Source organism: Theropithecus gelada, chromosome 4, assembly GCF_003255815.1.
Source record: "Theropithecus gelada isolate Dixy chromosome 4, Tgel_1.0, whole genome shotgun sequence".
Classification (NCBI taxonomy): domain Eukaryota; kingdom Metazoa; phylum Chordata; class Mammalia; order Primates; family Cercopithecidae; genus Theropithecus; species Theropithecus gelada.
Window position 1 is genome coordinate 163591735 of NC_037671.1, and position 14736 is coordinate 163606470.

At 41.4% G+C, this 14736-nt stretch overlaps 1 protein-coding gene and 1 non-coding gene across 2 annotated transcripts in view; one reads left to right on the plus strand and one right to left on the minus strand.

The window, feature by feature from the left end:
* Positions 1-14736, plus strand: part of ECT2L (epithelial cell transforming 2 like) — a 112269-nt gene that overhangs the window by 58481 nt on the left and 39052 nt on the right. The window contains exons 10-12 of the mRNA XM_025383344.1: positions 6311-6403; positions 8731-8913; positions 12078-12181. Coding sequence (XP_025239129.1) covers positions 6311-6403; positions 8731-8913; positions 12078-12181 — 380 coding nt within the window. The remainder of the gene's footprint in view (positions 1-6310; positions 6404-8730; positions 8914-12077; positions 12182-14736) is intronic.
* On the minus strand, positions 2692-2798 carry LOC112623876. The gene has a single exon (XR_003119235.1). It is a non-coding gene; the product is annotated as a U6 spliceosomal RNA (small nuclear RNA).

Consider the following 14736-nt stretch of genomic DNA (forward strand, 5'->3'; position numbering starts at 1 on the left):
CCAAGTAGCTGGGACTACAGGCATGGGCCACCACACCCAGCTAATTTTTGTAATTTTAGTAGAGACAGGGTTTCACCATATTGGCCAGGCTGGTTTAGAACTTCTAACCTCATTATCCGCCCACCTCAGCCTCCCAAAGGGCTGGGATTACAGGCATAAGCCAGCACACCTGGCCCAGCAATTCTTTATCTAAGACCTCCAGCCTACACGCTCCAACTTTTTCACTATCACCACGTCTTCATTTTTGCTTCCTTCCTTGTTAAACTTGGATTTAATGGCCCAACTTTATCATCACTCCCTTGCTAAGAATCTGAACTTCCTTGTCTTTTTTGGGTAAATCCCAAATTTTCTGGCTAAATCCCAAAGTTAGTTAAAACACAACTCTCTGCACACGCTATACCTGTGGGTACTAAAGCAGCTTTAAAGACTGTTGGAGTAAGTGATACAACTGTTCTGATTGGTCTAACTTTACTTTGGTGACATAACTGTCAAATGGGATTGCAACACTGATGAGCAATTTCCTTGGTAAATTCATTTTCACACTCTTTGAGATGACAATTTTATCTCTTCTCTTTAGACAATCTTTCAATAACCCTGTCTCTCAGCTTTGACCTCACCTTTTAGTTCCCTGAGAAAACAGAATCATATGGGAACTCCCTAATTTTCCTCCCACCATTGAATCCACCACTAGCTCCACCTCTTACTTTTTATTCTGTCTCCCTTTCTGCCTTGATGGAAGCAGCACCCGTCTCAAACAAGCTCAGATACTGCACTTGGAATCTAGCCCGTTGCCTTTCATCTTCTCCAGACTTCCTACATCCAATCCTCTCCTATGCCCTCATGTCTCTCTTTATTGGATTGTTTCTATCAAACAGAAACACCTGTAATCTCCTGTCTTTTAAAAAAATAAAAGGACAGCAAGCTTTCCCTCGCCACTTTTTCAATTGACAAGACCAGAGGTTCTCAGACTTGAGCGTGCATCCATATCACCTGGAGGGCTGGTTAAACTACACATTGCTGGGTCCCACGCAGAGTTTCAGACTCAGTTAAGTCTGGAGTGGGGCTGGAGAATTTTCCTTTCTATCAAGCTTCCAGGTTATGTTGACGCTGCTGCTTCAAGGCCTTCCTTCCTCACCTCCCACACTCTCCTCAAGCTCCTCCAATGGGTCTCTGTCTCTACTGGCACTGCTTTTGGAGGACTGTAAGTGACTTCCACGTGCTCAAATCCAGTGGTCCCTGCTCCATTCCCATCTCACTTTGACTTCTTGGAAGCATCTGATGCAGAGGAACACCCCTTCTTGAAATACTCCTTCTCTTGTTGTCCCTAATACCACCCGCTCCTTGTTTCCTCCTACCTCAGTGCCCTCTTGTCTCCTTTGCAGGTTCTTCTTTCTCTGCAGGATCCTTAAATATTCTCTACGGCTTGATCCTAGCCTCTCTCCTTTTCCACATACGCACTCTCCTCCCTAGGCAGTCTCACTACTCCTATGTGTATTATTCCTTTCTCACGCTTGGTCTGTTCTCACGCTGCTATGAATAACTGCCGGAGACTGGGTAATTTATAAAGGAAAGAGGTTTAATTGACTCACAGTTCTGCATGGCTGGGGAAGCAAACACGTCCTTCTTCACATGGCGGCAGGAGGGAGAAAAATAAGAGCTAAGCAAAGAAGGAAGCCCCTTATAAAACCATCAGATCTCATGAGAACTCACTCGCTCTCACGAGAAGCTGGGGAGATTGCCCCCTTAATTCAGTTATCTCCACCTGGTCCCACCCTTGACACGTGAGGATTATTACAATTCAAGATGAGATTTTGGGTGGGGACACAGCCAAACCATATCACTATGACTCTAAATATAATTTATATGCTGAGAACCCCGAAATTTATGTCTCCAGCTCTGAAATCTCTGAGCTGCAGACTCATATCTAATTCCCACTTGGAATCTTCATACTGGATGTTTAATTTGCACATTTAATAGACACCTCAAAGTTAAATCAGACCCTTGATTGCCTCCCCAGCACCAAACCTACCCCTTCCCCAGATTCCTCTGTAAAAATATCATTCAACAGTTACTGCATAAGCCAAAAATCTGAGAATCTGAGACTCATTCTTTTTGGCATTAAAAACATTTTTAAATATAATTAATATACAATAAACTGTACATAACTAAAGTGTGCAATTGACTAAATTTTGACATATGTATGCTTATCCCATGAAACCATAAGAAAAATCAAGAAAATGAACATATTCATTACCCCCAAAACTTTCCTCATGCCATTCCATAATTTCTCTCTTTTGCTTCTCCCGACCCCCAACCTGAGGCAACCACTGGTCTTTCTTTCACGTATATTAGTTTTCATCTTCTGGAATTTTCCTTTTTTTTTTTCTTTTTGAGACAGGGTCTGCTTTGTTGCCCAGGCTGGAGTGCAGTGGTGAAATCAAGGCTCAGTGCAGCCTCAACTTCCTGGGGCCAAGCGATCCTCCCACCTCAGCCTCCTGAGTAGCTGGGACTACAGGCGCACACCACCACACTTGGCTAATTTTTTTATTTTTAGTAGAGACAGGGTCTCCCTACGCTTCCCAGGCTGGTCTTGAGCTCCTAGGCTCAAGCAATTCTCCTTCCTCAGCCTGCTGGGATCACAGACGTGCGCCATCCCACCTGGCCTAGAATTTTCCTTTTCCTTTTTTCTTTTTTAATATGGAACATTTCAAAAATTTGCAGGTCATCCATGTGCAGAGGCCATACTAATCTTCTCTGTATTGTTCCAATTTTAGTATATGTGCTGCCAAAGTGAGCACTGACCTAGAATCTTCTATAAATGGCATCATATAGTATGTATTATCTGTCTGACTTTCTTCACTCAATCATTATTTTAGATTTATCCATTCGATGCATGTATCAATGTCTCCTTTTTACTACTGGGAATTATTACATTGTACATGTATACTACAATTTGTTTATCCATTAATTTGTTGATAGATAAATTTGAGTTCTTCCTGGTTTCTGCTTTTACAAATAAAGCTGCTATGAACATATGCTTTCATTTCTCTTGGATGAATACCTGGGAGTAGAGTGGCAAGGTTATAGGTAGGTGTATGTTTAACTTTATAAAAACACCAGCTAAACTGATTTCCAAAGTGACTTTAGCATTTTACATTTCCACAAGCAGTATCTGAGAACTCTAGCTGCCCATCATTTTAACACAGTCTTTTTAATTTTAGCCATTTGGGTGGGTATGTGGTGGTATCTCATTGTGGTTTTAATTTGCATTTTTCTAATGACTAATGATGCTCAAGATCTTTTCATATGCTTATTTGCCATTCTTTTGACCATCTTAAAGACTGGGTTGTTTGTTTCTTATTCAGTTTTAAGAACTCTTTGCACATACTGGATAAGTAACTTGCAAATATTTTCTCCAGTCTGTGACTTATATTTTCCTTCTTTGAACAGTTTCTTTTCAAGCAGAGTTCTTCTTTTTTTTTTTTTTGAGACAGAGTTTCGCTCTTGTTACCCAGGCTGGAGTGCAATGGCACAATCTCGACTCACTGCAACCTCCGCCTCCCAGGTTCAAGTGATTCTCCTACCTCAGCCTCCTGAGTAGCTGGGATTACAAGATTACAGATGCCCGCCACCATGCCCAGCTACTTTTTTTATATTTTTAGTAGAGACAGGGTTTCACCATGTTGGCCAGACTAGTCTTGAACTCCTGACCTCAGGTGATCCACCCACCTCGGCCTCCCAAAGTGCTGGGATTACAGGCATGAGCCACTGTGCCCAGCCTGAAGTACAGTTCTTAATTTCGATGAAATCAAATATATCAAATGTTCTTGTATAGATCATGCTTTGGCATCATATCTAAACACGATTTGCCTAACCAAAGGCCACTGAGATTTTCTCCTATGTTTTTTCTAAATATTTATAGCTTTAAGTTTGACTTTTAGGTCTGTGATCCACTTGACTATTTTTTTATGTGATATATGAGATATGGATAGAAGTTAATTTTTTTTTAACATATGGCTAGTTGTTTCATCACCGTTCTTTATAACTACTATCCTTTTTCCAATTAATTTAATTTGTACCTTTGTTGAAATCTATTGACTATGTATGTACATTGGACTCTCTATTTGATCTCATTGATGAATTTGTCAATGAAAGTGCTGTAGACATCAGTAGGTGAGAGACATCCCAAACTTTCAGCTGCTGTCATCTTGTTTCATGAAGCAATTGAAGCATTTTGGAGTATTTATTCTTGGACCACAAATAGTTAAAATAAATTACCCATTTCATTCCAAGTAATTCAACCTGTATGCTGAATTAAATAATTCAATCTATATGTTGTGCCACTGAAGGGGCTATTTTTTTATTATTTATTTATTTATTTATTTTTTACTTTGAGTTCTGGGATATAAGTACAGTGTGTGTAGCTTTGTTACATGGGTATACATGTGCCATGGTGATTTGCTGCATCTATCAACCCGTCATCTAGGTTTTAAGCGCTGCATGCATTAGCTATTTGTCCTAATGCTCTCCTCCCCTTTCTCCCCAACCGTCCTAGGCCCCAGTGTATGATGTTCCCCTCCCTGTGTCCATGTGTTCTCATTGTTCAACTCCCACTTATGAGTGAGAACATGCGGTGTTTGGTTTTCCGTTCCTGTGTTAGTTTGCTGAGGATGATGGCTTCCAGTTTCATCCATGTCCCTGCAGAGGACATGAACTCATTGTTTTTTATGGCTGCCTAGTATTCCATGGCGTATATGTGCCACATTTTCTTTATCCAGTCTACCATTGAGGGACATTTGGGTTGGTTCCAAGTCTTTGCTATTGTGAACAGTGCTGCAATAAACATACGTGTGCATGTGTCCTTATAGTAGAATGATTTATAATCCTTTGGGTATATACCCAGTTATGGGATTGCTGGGTCAAATGGTATTTCTGGTTCTAGATCCTTGAGCAATCACCACACTGTTTTCCACAATGGTAGAACTAATTTACACTCCCCCAACAGTGTAAAAGTGTTCCTATTTCTCCACAGCCTTGCCAGCACCTGTTGTTTCCTGACTTTCTAATAATCACCATTCTAACTGGCATGAGATGGTACCTCATTGTGGCTTTGATTTGCATTTCTCTAATGACCAGTGATGATGAGCTTTTTTTCATGTGTTTGATGGCCTCATAAATGTCTTCCTTTGAGAAGTGTCTGTTCACATCCTTCGGCCACTTTTTGATGGGGTTGGGTTTTTTTTGTATCTTTTTTTCTTTTTTTCTTGTAAATTTGTTTAAGTTCCTTGTAGATTCTGGATATTAGCCCTTTGTCAGATGGATAGATTGCAAAAATTTTCTCCCATTCTGTAGGTTGCCTGTTCACCCTGATGATAGTTTCTTTTGCTCTGCAGAGGCGCTTTAGTTTAATTAGATCCCATTTGTCAATTCTGGCTTTTGTTGCAATTGCTTTAGGTGTGTTAGTCATGAAGTCTTTGCCCAGGGAAGGGGCTAAATTTTAACCATCATATTCCATCCTGTGTTTAACTTTTTAAAATCTGTCCTCTTATAATGAGACTTATCCTTTGAGTCAGACTATTTTAGAAAAAATATATAGATTTTTCTCTTTCTTTGGGCTGGGTATTCCAAATCTGAAAATAAGCCCCAGATCAAACTCCATGCCCTCTTTCCCCATCCTGGAGTTTAGTCCTCAGATTGTTTCGGCTTCAGTATTTAGGGGTGAACTATAAAGTGTTCATGGACTGTTCAATGGAGTGGTTTGAATGGAAGACGAGAACTGCTAGCGGCCTTTCTTGGCCATCTCTTTAGTGCCCGTACATAATATTTAACTGCTCTGGATGAGTCTGTTCTTGCATTGCTATAAAGAAATACCTGAGGGTGGGTAATTTATAAAGAAAAGAAGTTTAATTACTTCGTGGTTCTCCGAGATGTATAGGAAGCATGCCACTGGCATCTGCTTGGCATCTGGTGAGGGCCTTGGGGAGCTTATAATCACGGCAGAGGGTGAAGGGGCAGCTGGTGTGTCACATGGCAAGAGCGGGAACAAGAGAGAGGAAGGAGGTGCCACACACTTTTAAACAACCAGATCTTGTGTGACCTCAGAGTGAGAGCTCACTCATCACTAAGGGGATGGCACTAGCCATTCATGAGGGATCTGCCCCCATGATCCAGATACCTTCTGCCAGGCCCCACCTCCAACTCTGGGGATTAGATTTCAACATGAGATTTGGAAGGAACAAATATCCAAGTTATATCGTCTTCCATGGCAAAACATATGAGTAAACTAACAAAAGTATTTTTGACTATGCAGAGGCAGGAACTGAAGTTCTTTCCCAGCTGTCTCAACTAACTGGCACATTCTTTACGGCCCCCACTGGGATTGCAACTGGCTCTTACCAGCACAGTAAGTGTTATGGGAGCTGAGTGCCATGTCCAATAACACAAGCCAACTCCAGGATCATCAAAAGACAAAATCCAGTTAATAGTACTGGTATGGCTGATATCCATTACTCTCTTTCATTCCTCCCCTGAAGGAACGCTATTACTTCCCAAACTAGGTAATCTCACATCATTCAGTCATTTGCTTAGAAGAGAATTATTTATTGTACATATTTGCCCCAAACCATCATTTACAAAAACTCTGTTGAAAACATAATCTTTAACAATTAAGCAAAGTTGCTGATCTAGAAAAATAATAAGTACAAAGAATAACTTTTCTTGGTAAAATATAGTCAATATGGTTTTATTTGGAAAAATAAATTGTAGCTGTGAAGAGATGGCAAAGAGGCTGGCTTAGTTTCCATTACAGTAGCATTATCTGAGAGGAAAAACAATCAGAGAAAATACACCTGAAAGCAAACTTTCATTTAGGTACTAAAGCTGCAAATTTAGATTAAAATGTAACATGGGCTGACCAACAAGAGAGTCAAATTGCTTTGTTACACTGACGCCAGTCATTTTCCGCTTTAAAACACCCTTGATTCCTATCAAGTAGGGCTGAGAGTGATGCAAACTATATAAAGCATTGCTTCTCTACTCCTAAATGCCAAGGGCCTTTTAGAACTTGGGAAAACTGGCACAATTGTGAAACTGGTAAGGGAAAAGATTCTTTATAGATAAAACAAAAGTGCATTGACCTAATATAGTTTTGAAGCAGAGGTCACTTGCTAATTTTAGTTAATATAGCAACGTCACCAAATGATAGCATATTTGGCTCTGTGGAGAGAGGAACTGGCCTAGCAGAGCGCAGCAGGCTGTGAACACTGTTGCTGGTAATAGGGAACAGGTTTTCTTTCTTTCTTTTTTTCTTTCTTTCTTTCTTCCTTCCTTCCTTCCTTCCTTCTTTCTTTCTTTCTTCTTCTTCTTTTTTTTTTTTTTGAGACAGAGTCTTGCTGTGTCGCCAGGCTGGAGTGCAATGGCATGGTCTCGATCTTGGCTCACTGCAACCTCTGCCTCCTGGGTTCAGGCGGTTCTCCTGCCTCAGCCTCCTGAGTAGCTGGGACTACAGGCGCCCGCCACCATGCCCGGCTAATTTTTGTATTTTTAGTGAAGATGGGGTTTCACCATGTTGGACTGGATGGTCTCGATCTCTTGACCTTGTGATCCACCCACTTTGGCCTCCCAAAGTGCTGGGATTACAGGCGTGACCCACCACATCTGGCTGGGAACAGGTTTTCTTCTTTTTCTCCTCCTCTGCCTTCCCTTCCTCCTATTCAACCTCCTTTTCCCTCTCTTGTTCTCATTCTTCTTATTTAAAAAAAAAAAAAAGTATGTTGTGGCTGGGTGCGGTGGCTCACACCTGTAATCCGAGCACTTTGGGAGGCCGAGGCAGGGGTATCATGAGCTCAGGAGTTAGAGACTAGCCTGGCCAACATGGTGAAACCTCGTCTCTACTAAAAATACAAAAATTAGCCAGGCAGTAGTGGCATGCATCTATAATCCCAGCTACTTGGGAGACTGAGGCACAAGAATTGCTTGAACCTGGGAGGCGGAGGTTGCAGTGAGCCGAGGTCGCGCCACTATACTCTAGCCTGGGTAACAAAGGAAGACTCTGTCTCAAACAAAAACAAAAACAAAAACATGTTGTGAAGCTTTCCACATGTCTATCAGTAACAGTAGAGGAAACAAAGCAAGTAAGGCTATGTATCCACTCAGGACAGAAAATCAAATTTAACATACCAGTGCATCATCCAGTAATTGTTTTTTAAGAAGAGAAACTTTCTTTAAGCATCTGTTATAGTCCTGTACACAGATTTGTAGAGTGAGGTAGCAGTTTGACATAATTTAAGAAAGATAAGGATTTGGCTATGACACGGTTGACTTTCAGTGGCCTGATGGGGAAGCCGTGTAGTGTGGGATTTCTTGTGTTTTCACTTGTAGGCTGGAAAGATACAGCAATGCATTCTTCCTTAGATGACTTCTCAGCTTCCCAAGGCACAATCCAGCAGCTGTTTTTTTTTTTTTTTTTTTTTTTTTTTTATTTTTACTTTGAATGGAATACGTCAGCCTCAGCTATCAAAGAGATGCATTTGAAATGATTCATTGAATCCTTTTTGAGTTTCCAATTTTACCTTTGAAAACAGAGGATGGGTGTTTGTCTTAGTCTTCTAATGAGAAACGATAATAAACTCAATACAAATGCAACTAAGTTTTTGTTGTACTTTAAACAAGACGTAGAATTCTTTCATCTGAGCTCAAGCCTGCAATAATAACAGAAGAAAATCTTGTCAGTTCTTAGTGATTGGCTGGGATCCCAATGGGGAAAGGCCCCCTATGCCATCTACTTCTGCGAAGCAAAGCTACAGACATGGTCCAGCTTCGCAGACTTCCTAGAAGAAACCTTGAAAACAGTAAGGAAGCAGCTGTATCCTCTCTTCAAGGAACTGCAGAAGAGCATCAATGGCAGGATGATAGGTAAGCAGTCTTGCTACTTCTGTTGCAGGTTAATTATGAAGTTGCTTTCATATCCCGAGTGAATACTAGTTGTGGCACAAGTAAAATTTTAACTCCAGTAAAACTTTATCTCCTAGGTTGCTCACACTTCCTTTCAAATGTAATGAATACCCGCTAAGAACAAATATATTCAGGTTCAAAAATGTTGAAGCTGGTTCTTATTTTAACATTTTACCACCTTATTAATTCTTTGTCACTTATTTACCTGGACACAATTTGCTGTTTGCTAAGCCAGAGAGCTGTGCACTTTTCCCACTAGAGTTTGCTCTGAAAGTTAAGCACCTCTTATACCCCAGCAACTATTATATAAATTGTTCTACAATTTAAATTCTATTTATTTTCTATCTAAAAAATATAATTTAGTGATGGGCTCCATGGGCCTTTGCTGAGTCTATTGGACATGGTTGAATGAATTTTTCCATTCATATTCCAGCCCCATGATGGAATGAATGATCACAGCAGAGCCCTTTGAAAACAATTTACTTCCTCCACTTTGCATCTTTTCCTAAATTAGTCCATTCTGTAAAATTAAGTATATTTCACCATCTAGGTAAAGAGTTTTTCTTTTTCTCATCTGCAACTATTCATATCTATTCAATTTTTCCCCTACTACTTTCCGCCTGACTAAAACACCGTACGAATCAAATCACCCTCTATTTATGCCTTTCTTCTTTTCCTCTGCCCAGCTCCATATTTAAGGTCTGTTTACATAGTTACCATCTACACAAGAGCTGTAACACACAAGCGTGCATGCAGATATCTGTCAATATATGTCCTATGTCTCTTTACAGAAATGCCTCCAAAACAGGGATTTGCCTTCCTGCTTATTTGTACTACCTACTCTATCACATTTGGGAGGTGTTCAACCATTATTTAAAAATGGTTATGAAGTTGTAAACACGGAGAAAGTATTTCTCCTAGTTCTTTCTTTCTTTCTTTTTTTTAGACAGAGTTTCACTTTTGTCCCCCATGCTGCAGTGCAACGGTGTGATCTCGGCTCATTGCAACCTCCGCCTCCCAGGTTCAAGGGATTCTCTTCCCTCAGCCTCCTGAGTAACTGGGATTACAGGCGTGCACCACCACACCCAGCTAATTTTTGTATTTTTAGTAGAGACAGGGTTTCACCATGTTGACCAGGCTGGTCTCAAACCCCCGACCGCAAGTGATCCGCCCATCTCGGCCTCCCAAAGTGCTGGGATTATAGGCATGAGCCACCGTGCCCAGCCTATTTTTTATATTTTTAGTAGAGACGGGGTTTCGCCATGTTGGCCAGGTTGGTCTCAAACTCCTGACCTCAAGTGATCTGCCCGCCTCAGCCTCCCCAGTAGCTGCCACACCTGGCTAAAGATAAGAGTATTTATGAAATAATATACGTAGGCAATGAGAAGAAAATGGAAAAATAATTTTTTTTTTTTTTTTTGAGACGGAGTCTCACTCTGTCACCCAGGCTTGAGTGCGGTGTCACGATCTCGGCTCACTGCAAGCTCCACCTCCTGGGTTCACGCCATTCTCCTGCCTTAGCCTCCCAAGTAGCTGGGACTACAAGCGCCTGCCACCACGCCCAGCTAATTTCTTTTTGTAGTTTTTTTAGTACAGATGGGGTTTCACTCTGTTAGCCAGGATGGTCTTGATCTCCTGACCAAGGGCGGTCTTGATCCGCCCGCCTCGGCCTCCCAAAGTGCTGGGATTACAGGCTTGAGCCACTGCACCTGGCCCAACAATTTTTTAAATAACTGCATCGTGTTAAAAATATTTTAAAAATTAAAAGAGGTCTGTGTATGTATGTTTGCATGTTATTTACTTTGGACTTTAAAATATTTAAATATTTGAAGCCTGGTGCAGTGGCTCAGCCTGTAATCCCAACAGTTTGGGAAGCTGAGGCAGGTGGATTGCTCGAGCTCAGGAATTTGAGACCAGCCTGGGCAACATGGCAAAACACTGTCTCCACAGAAAAATAGAAAAATTAGCTGGGTGTGGTGACGTGTGCCTGTAATCCCAGCTACTCAGGAGGCTGAAGCACGAGAATTGCTTGAGCCGGGGAGGTAGAGGTTGCAGTGAGCTGAGATTGCATCACTGCACTCCAGCCTGGGCAACAGAGTGAGACCCTATCTCAAAAAAAAAAAAAAAAGAAAAATGTCTTTTTGAGCATGAAGATAAAGGAGAAGATAGAGGAACTTCTGGTAGGATCGAGAGTCTAACATTTAAACTTATTGAGCTCCTTTTTACATGCTCTCTCCTTATTGTCCAATTTATACATTTCATTCAATATCAGCTTTGCCAGAGTGGGCACTTTTTATATGCTAGACATTTAGATTACTTTGGTTCATTTTATATTTTATCATAGTAGAAATCCTCATTGGGTAATAGAAGTTTTACTGCTATTCTTGGCATTTTTATCCACTAAAAAACAACTGTGGGTCTAGTACGATGCCTCATGTCTGTAGTCCCAATGCTTTGGGAGGCTGAGGTGGGTAGATTGCTTGAGGCTAGGAGTTTGAGACCAGCCTGGGAAACATAGCAAGACTCCATCTCTACAATAAGTTAAAAAATTGGCTGGCCGCAGTGGCTCACGCCTGTAATCCCAGCACTTTGGGAGGCCGAGGCAAGAGGATCACTTGAGGTTAGGAGTTCGAGACTAGCCTGGCCAACATGGTGAAACCTGGTCTCTACCAAAACTACAAAAAAAAAAAAAAAAAAAGATGGGCGTGGTGGCAGGTGCCTGTAATATCAGCTTCTCAGGAGACTGAGAAAGTAGAATTGCTTGAACCCAGGAGGCGGAGGTTGCAGTGAGCCCAGATTGTGCCACTGCACTCCAGCCTAGGTGACAAGAGCGAGATTCCATCTCAAAATAAAGAAATAAATAATAGTTTAAAAAGTAAGCAGGCATGGTGGTGCATGCCTATAGTCCCAGCTACTTGAGAGGCTGAGGCGGAAGGATCACTTGAGCTCAGGGAATCAAGGCTGCAGTTAAGATTTTGCCACAGCACCCTAGCCTGGGCAACAGAGTAAGATCCTGTCTCAAAAAAAAAAAAAAAAAAAAAAGCAACTGTGAGGACTGAGTTGTTGTTTTTAAATCACATTTCTTGCATAAATCAATTACAGGGCATGTGGCCTTATATTTACAGGGCAGTTTATGTTTGACACCATGGGTATGACCAACATTCTGAACAACCAAGAGACTGCACAAGCTCTGGCAGATAGATTGATGGAGTTGTCAAAAGAAGATTCTGTAAGTGTTTTCTCTGAAGAAAGTAAACTATGAAAACCAACATTTAAATACATTCTGTTTGCAGTTATTATTAATTTTTTTGACCAGTTTATCCCTTTCAGCGCACAATTCCTCAGAGAAATGACATCAGTTTATGAGAACAGCCACTAAGGATTCTGGGCACAAGATGTGTTAAGTACACAAGACAGACAAGTAGGAAAATCTTCTAGGTTATTTAAAGTTTATTACATTGTGCCCTGTTTTCTGTCTTGTGCTTAATTTCAGTCAGAAGTGACTTTTTTACATATATATATATATGTAAAACATGCTAGTGGCTTTATATTTCACATAAACTTTACTCAACAGTGAAACCAATTCCTAGTTTGAGGAGAAACCTGAGAAAGTGTGACCCAGATGTGAAAAGATGAAGGGAAGGGGTGCTAGATGAGAGGGGAAGGGAAAGAGAACACAACAGAACAGAAAGAAGCAAATCAGTAATTCGGTTGGGGACGGGTGTAGGAGAAGCCCAAAGAAACAATTTCATCAGACACAGATCCAAGATTCTCTCTCATTAAGGTCAGTCTACACTTCAGAAAACAGTGAGAAGCAGCCAGTCCACATTTCAGAAAATGGTGAGAGGTCAGTCTCCAGACAGCTCTCACAGCCCCAAAGAGGACAGCATGGCTATAGGAATATGCAGTGTGGCCAGGCTCACACCTTTAATCCCAGCACTTTGGGAGGCTGAGGCAGGCAGATCATTTGAGGTCAGGAGTTGGAGACCAGCCTGGCCAACATGGTGAAACCTCATCTCTACTAAAAATACAAAAATTAGCTGGGCATGGTGGTGGGCACCTGTAATCCCAGTTACTCAGAGGGCTGAGGCAGGAGAATCGCTTGAACCCGGAGGTGGAGGTTGCAGTGAGCTGGGGTCGTGCCACTACTGCACTCCAGCCTGCGTGACAGAGACTCAGTCTCAAAAAAAGAAAGAAAGAAAGAAAGAAAATGCAACGTGCAGCTCTCCATCTGAGGGAAGTCAGGAATACGAATAGGACGGAGATAGGGCTGATGTTAACATATTCAATAACCTAAATTCTCCAGTTTCCAAGGAATTCTCAAGGAGAGTCTCAAATCTTTCTTTTCCACCATCATAATTCTACTTTGTGGGTGAGTTTAACACTGTCTCTGCACACGTTCTCTCTCTCTTTATTATCGAGTATCTGCTCCTGTTTCAGTGTGGCTTCTGGGTCTGCACCAGGCATCTCTGGGCGTAGCTGTTCTGCACTGGGTGGGGGCTGCGAAGCTGCATTAGCTGTAGTTTGTCTTCTGTGAAGTCTCAGCTACGCAGTGAGGCTCAGGCAGCCCAATGACGAAAGGCCTTTGGCGAGTCTTGCTGATAAAATGAGCAGGGATATTCACAGAGATGCCCCCGCACTGTCTCCCAAAACACCGAAGGATTACTCAGCGTGCTTGGTGTCAGTTCAGTGTACTTATTTCCACCTAATTATTTAAAAATAACCATGTATGATATAATTTGGATGGTGCTCAAACCTATAGCCTGAGAGGGAACCAAATTTGAGAGGCCCAGCATGTTTTTCCTAGCAATTCTGCTACTGCAGCCTCTTTCCCAGGCCTTCTTCTTCCCCGTGAAAGGCGACAAGATCCCTCCTGTTCCCTTTCCTCATTTGGCCGAGGGGATGGTGTGGGCCACTTTGGTTCCAAAGATCTTGAGAGACCCTCCCATAAAACTTTGGTGTCTTAACTGGATTGTGACAAATTGTTGAGAACCAAGAGTACGTATGGTAACTGGAATATGAGATTAACTAGAAAGTCTCATGTACTGACTCGAATTGAGTACTAGTCGCTCGGTTTTCTGGACATGTAAATTAATTAGGTAGAAAGCTGAAATCCCTGCTAAAAAGTGTGTTCTCTCTTCTGCTGCACTGTTAACACCTGTATTTCAGATGAATGTTTTAAATGGGAATTTTTCTTGGCGGGGGGGGGGGGGGCATTCTTTAGGACAAACCTCTGGAATTTTTGTCATATTTTCTGCTGAAGAAACGTGGTAAAGAGAGCAAAGATTTTGAAGGAAATGTTATTCCAACAAAATGTGACCCAAAGACAACATTCAGTTTATTCATGAAGGTAAAGTTCCTGCTGCATTTTTATGCCGTTGCTTTTCTGTAGAGTTAGACCCACGTGATAAAGAAATTCATAAACCATTATATAAGCTCTATTGGGAAGCTTTAACTTGTCATTTCTCCAAAGAATTTTATTTTCATGAAGTATTATTAAAAAGGGTGTTTTGTAGTTTCATAATATGAGTAATACTTAAGCCACTTAAAAGCATGACCTGCACTATGTTAACTTGAGCAGCACTATTTGGTTGTGGGGGAAAGTTAGAAATTTGCATTTTGCTTTGCCATTTATACAGTTGAGCCTTGAGAGAACTTCAGGGGAATTTTTTTTGAGGGGGGTGAAACTAAGAATAGTTCTGTTTTTTCTTAGCTGACATTCAAATTCATTGAAGAAAAAAAATGGGTTTAAAGTGAGTTCTGACTGGGCGCGGTGGCTCACGC